This window comes from Gossypium hirsutum, chromosome A01 (assembly GCF_007990345.1).
Source record: "Gossypium hirsutum isolate 1008001.06 chromosome A01, Gossypium_hirsutum_v2.1, whole genome shotgun sequence".
Classification (NCBI taxonomy): Eukaryota; Viridiplantae; Streptophyta; class Magnoliopsida; order Malvales; family Malvaceae; genus Gossypium; species Gossypium hirsutum.
In genome coordinates, this window is record NC_053424.1 from 77,244,891 (window position 1) to 77,250,091 (window position 5,201).

The following is a 5,201-nucleotide window of genomic DNA, read 5'->3' on the forward strand; positions in this document are numbered from 1 at the left end:
ACTTGATTAATATCCTGCAAGTTTAACAGTTGAAGAAGGCACTATCAAGTATTGTTGTCAAAGGCAGAAAGAATTGTGTGAAGATAAGATTATCCTAATCAAATCTTCAAGGTGGAGATTATTAGAACCCACCCATTGTTTGAAAAGTCAAAAAGGGTGGGCACCGAAAGTAAAAAGTAAAATTGGTTGGCAAGTTGGGTTAAAAGTTGGCATGGGATAATTGCAATTTTGGTCCCTAATTGTATAGGGACATTGCAAGTTGATCCTTGAACCTCAACTATAAATAGGCCTAACCATTTCTTACTTTCTTCATCCCACACTTGCCATTCTCTACTTAAGGCAATTGTTCTCTCTCCCTATTTGTAAACTTTCACTTGTATTTTTGGAGTGAAATATATTTGGTAGTGCCCGAGGACGTAGGCAAAATTTGCTGAACCTCGTTAAAATTCTAGTGTTCTTTATTTTTTGTTCTGCATATTTTGCAAGTGTCATTGTAGTGATTTATTGTGCTATTAAATTACGATAGAGGGATATTCTGGCTAGGAAAGATCTGGTATGTAAGCGATCCTCGTGATCCACCTCTCTTTCCTGGGAATTGAACTTAGTGTGATTTTTCAGTACAATAATTTTACTCTTTCACACGCTTCCGCGCAACACACATTGATGGAACCAGACAAGACTCATGTTTCAACGTTTGTGGCTGGAACCTTTGGATATTTAGCCCCAGGTTTTTGACAAAACAACATTGGCAGACATTTTTTTTCATCTGCTCTGTTTGATTGTTTGATAATTAGGTTAAAACTTGGTACTTTTTTCTGCAGAATATTTCGATACCGGAAGAGCAACGGCGAAGGGTGATGTTTATAGCTTCGGAGTTGTTTTGCTTGAACTTTTAACCGGAAAGAAACCCATGGATGAAGCATTTCTTGAAGAAGGAACAAAGCTTGTTACATGGGTAACTTTTTTATTGTTTCATCAACATTTAATTCAAACCTTTATAATTAAAAAAAAAAAAAACCGGATCAAAGGTCAAACTAGTATAGCACATTAATTCAACCATTGAACCAGTTTATTAACACCTGATTCTTGGAATGTGCTAGACCGGATTGGTCATTAGTTCCCGATTTAATCTGTCCGGTCCGATTTCTTTGACATTTGTGATAGCCTGATAAATTACCGTGAGAGTATTAATGATAGTGCAAATATTACGACAGGTTAAGGTAGTTGTTGAAGAAAGGAAGCAAGAATATGTGGTTGACAGTAACTTAGGTTGCTGCTATCCAGTGGATGAGATTAAAATTACATTCGGTATAGCATTGATGTGCCTTCAAACAGATCCTTCCAAGAGACCAACAATGGCTGAGGTTGTCAAGATGTTGGAGCAGATCAATGTCAGAGAAAACTGTAACTGATTTTTAATGGTGTTCTTAGTTTTACCCGTCATTTTTTTGATTGAAATGGTCAGAAAAGAGGTGAAACTGAACAGTTTTTTTATTAACATCTCTGTAAAATGCTTTGTTTCCATTGTATAACCATGTGTCCATTTTAAGTCATTTACGAGCGTGTTGGGTGGATCTGGGCAAACTCAAAAACATGAAACATCACTCCTGGAGTTGATATTATTTTGTTATTGATCGTTCTATTTGAGTTCATTCTAATCAAGTCATTTAAAATTCAGATTATTTTAGGTTTAGATCAATTAAATTTTGAGTTCAATTGAAATGTGATGCTTAAGTGATCTTATTCAAGTAAACAGATGATGGAATAAACAACAAAATAACAGCTCGTATTTCTCTATAGTATGGTGATGTGGAGTAGACAGAGAGTTTCCAATATGTTTTTGATTTGGTGGAAGGCCTCATGGAGAACATGTTGGACCTTTAAATATTGGAAACCTAGGTGAATTCACCATGCTTGAGCTTGCTGAGGTGGTACAAGAAACAGTAAACTCGAATGCAAAGATAAGAGTTCAGAACAAATACAAAAGAGGAAGCTTGATAGATCAAGAGCAAAAGAGCTACTTGGTATTTTTTTTAATTCATTTTTATTTTTAATTTTATTTTTTTAGAATTTAGATTAAATTGAAAATTTTGTAAACTTTAAGAAATAAATTTATTAATTTTTTAGAATATAGTCCTCTACTTTTAGTCCCCTACTTTTATTTTCATTAATATAGTCATTTATTTTTTGAATTTTAAAATTCAAGTGTAGTTGTTATTATCATTAAAATTCTTCTATTAAATCATTTAGTGTGAAATTTTAAAAACTGAAAATAAAAGTATTCACTCGATAGTCATATAGCAATAAAAATCTCGTTAAAAATACTTATTATGACTTTTTCTTCTTAAAAACACTCATTCGAAACCATCATGATAAAATTGCTTTTTTTTCTGTTGGAATAGCATTCTTGAGAAAAATTGACGTCAGCATTTTGATTGAAATAGTTAACAATATTAACTATTCAGACTAATTAATGACATTATAAACGTAAGTAGATCAAATTATGTAAAAAATCAAAATATACAGGTTAAATCTCAAGCTCCAGTATAGTCTAGAGACCAAATTTGAAATTTGACTATTGTCTTATAATTAAAAAAAAATGATGCAAACCTAAAAGAAATTGGCAGCACATATCAGTCTCTAAAACTTTTAGGTGTTTAAATTATATGTATTCACGTAATGTTTCAACCAAAGAGTTAATAATATTAACTATTTGAACTAATTAAAATATTATAAAAGTATAGAAACCAAATTATATTAAAAATTAAAATATATAGATTAAATTTTAAAATTAAGCATATTAAAGGGACCAAATCTGACATTTAACTATTTTTGTAAATAATAATAAAAGCAGTGGGTTGCCTTATGGCAGCAGAAGGAAAGTCCAAAACACGTTCTTTTTATATATAAGATGTTACATAATTTTTTTTACTAAAACTTATCTTCTATTTATTTATTTTTTACAACTATATTTATTTAAAAATAAGTAAATATATAATTTTTAAATATATTCATATCATATCATGTACCAATAAAAGTAAATAAATAAATAAAATTGAATTTCGTTTTGATTTTTTAAAAATTTGAAAATTAATGGTCTAATTTTGGACAACATCAAGGACGTAGTTAGGGGTGGAGGTGTCCGGTCCTCTTAAAATGAAAATTTTTTATTTAAATTTTTTAATTTTTTTAAAATTTTAAATTAGTAAAAGTAAAATTATACTTTGACCCCCTAAAAATGATAAAATTTTAATTTAATCCTTTAAAAATTATAAATATATAGACTATTAAAATGATGAAATTGCATTTTTATTATCATAAAAATTACAATTTAATTTTGGTCTCCTAAAAAATTTTCTGATTTCGCCCCTGAATACTATCTCCTTACTTTAGGAAAACAAAGAAATTAATCATTCTATTTTATTTTATCATAGTTTAATTATTTTATTTTATGAAAATTAAGAAATTAGTCTTATTAATAAACTTGCTATAAAACCTTTTTGTTAAATCACTAACTTGAAAATTAACCATTCAATAATATATATGCAAAACTTAACAAAATTCAGCAGTAAAACAATCTATATGCTACAAATTAACCAAAAAAAAAGTATTAAAGTGTTTACCAACAAATGAGCTAAAATATGAAAAAATTAAAATAAAGAGACTAATTTTTTTAAATTTGATAAAGAATAGGGATTGAAACTCAAATAAATTTAAGAATGAAGGTGTAAACCAATTAGAGTGTAGAATGAGGAAAGGTAGGCAATCAAGTAGGCCCTCAAAATGTAAGTCCTTTTCCCTTTATCCATTTTCTTCAAAAAGAGATCCTTAAACGATTCCCCAACGGCTCTTCATTGAATGCAATGTATTGTAGCCCACTAACTAGCCGTTAAACTGACTTTTCCTTCTCTTTTATCTGTTACCCTTTAAAACCCCCCTCTGCCTTTTTCCTTTTTCTCTCAATAAAGAAAAACCATCATTTTGATTTGCAGTTCACAGTGTCATTTCATATCCTCAAGTACAACAGCAGTTCTCAATGGCTAAAGTAGCAGCAGCCCTGTCTCTCTCTCTCCTCATCTTTTCCTTCATTCCAGGTAGTTTTAGTTAGTAATCCTAGGTTTCACAGTTTCATTACTAAGTACCAAGTAAAAAAAAACACTTGTCTTTTCCTTTTCTGTACTTTCTTTTGTGGATCTTTTTCTTTCTTTGCATGCTTTTCATGAATCTAGTTCAGTTCTACCTTGGGTTTTTACTTGGCTTTTCTTATTTTATTTTTAGGTGGAACTTTGATGATGGTAAATGGACAGGTAATTCATTGTGAACTCAGAAACTAATTAATAGTGAAAATAATTGTGTTAAAGCTTTTGAAAATGGGAAAATTTTTGCAGAAAAGTTGGTGTGTGGCTAAGCCATCATCGGACCAGGCAACTCTACTGGCAAACATTAATTTCGCATGCTCTCAAGTGGATTGCCGTGTAATGCAAAAGGGTTGTCCTTGTTTCAGCCCTGATAATCTGATGAACCATGCTTCCATTGCCATGAATCTTTACTACCAAGCCAAGGGAAGAAACAAGTGGAACTGTGATTTCAGAGGCTCAGGTCTTGTTGTCATCACTAATCCAAGTAAGTGCATTTTGTTTATGTTTCTTTGATTAATTGGTGTGATTTATTCTTAATATATATGTTGGATGTGCTAAATTTTGTGTTTGTGCAGGTTATGCTGACTGCATTTATGACTAGCCTAAGCTTATAACTGGACATGGTGTGGTTTAAGCAGCTTTACTTATTGTAGTTCCTTTGAGAAAAAGGGCATCTTGTAGCTTAAATTATCATCTTTGTTTCTATTTTCAGAATTATGTAAATGTATTTAAATGGGTTGATAAAAGTGAAAATTCTGATGGAAAGCTAATTCTTTAAGGTTTGAGTTGATCTGTGTATAATTTATATACCGATACACTACACCAAAACAGGCTTTTAGCGGCATTTTTAGTGGCGTTTGGACAAAAAACACCGCTAAAAATCGAGCATTAGCGGCGCTTTACTAATAGCGCCGCTAAAAATGAGCATTAGTGGCATTTTTTTTGTAAAAAACCGCAAAAAACCTAGCATCATTTTCTGACCTTTTGGGGCTTTAGCGGCGTTTTTGAAGAAGCGCCGCTAATGCTCAGGGATTTAGCGGCGTTTTTAATGAAGCGCCGCTA

At 31.1% G+C, this 5,201-nt stretch overlaps 2 protein-coding genes across 2 annotated transcripts; both read left to right on the forward strand.

The window, feature by feature from the left end:
- The first annotated feature begins 663 nt into the window (after window positions 1-663).
- On the forward strand, window positions 664-1,412 carry LOC107956374 (receptor-like serine/threonine-protein kinase At1g78530). The gene is made up of 3 exons (XM_016892062.1): window positions 664-727; window positions 822-955; window positions 1,215-1,412. The coding sequence occupies exons 1-3, from the start codon at window positions 664-666 to the stop codon at window positions 1,410-1,412; spliced, it is 396 nt and encodes a 131-aa protein (XP_016747551.1).
- Window positions 1,413-3,845: 2,433 nt separating this feature from the next.
- LOC107956903 (glucan endo-1,3-beta-glucosidase) lies at window positions 3,846-4,904 on the forward strand. Its single transcript, XM_016892384.2, has 4 exons — window positions 3,846-4,094; window positions 4,279-4,307; window positions 4,389-4,623; window positions 4,715-4,904. The coding sequence occupies exons 1-4, from the start codon at window positions 4,037-4,039 to the stop codon at window positions 4,738-4,740; spliced, it is 348 nt and encodes a 115-aa protein (XP_016747873.1). The 5' UTR covers window positions 3,846-4,036; the 3' UTR covers window positions 4,741-4,904.
- Window positions 4,905-5,201: the final 297 nt, after the last annotated feature.

Bases quoted from the DNA above. Each gene is read 5' to 3' on its own strand.
- LOC107956374 (XM_016892062.1), top strand. From the start codon at position 664: ATGGAACCAGACAAGACTCATGTTTCAACGTTTGTGGCTGGAACCTTT. The intron at 728-821 runs GTTTTTGACAAA...TTTTTTCTGCAG, and splicing joins CTTTGGATATTTAGCCCCAG to AATATTTCGATACCGGAAGA. The intron at 956-1,214 runs GTAACTTTTTTA...ATATTACGACAG, and splicing joins GAACAAAGCTTGTTACATGG to GTTAAGGTAGTTGTTGAAGA.
- LOC107956903 (XM_016892384.2), top strand. From the start codon at position 4,037: ATGGCTAAAGTAGCAGCAGCCCTGTCTCTCTCTCTCCTCATCTTTTCC. The intron at 4,095-4,278 runs GTAGTTTTAGTT...TTTTATTTTTAG, and splicing joins CATCTTTTCCTTCATTCCAG to GTGGAACTTTGATGATGGTA. The intron at 4,308-4,388 runs GTAATTCATTGT...AAATTTTTGCAG, and splicing joins TGATGATGGTAAATGGACAG to AAAAGTTGGTGTGTGGCTAA.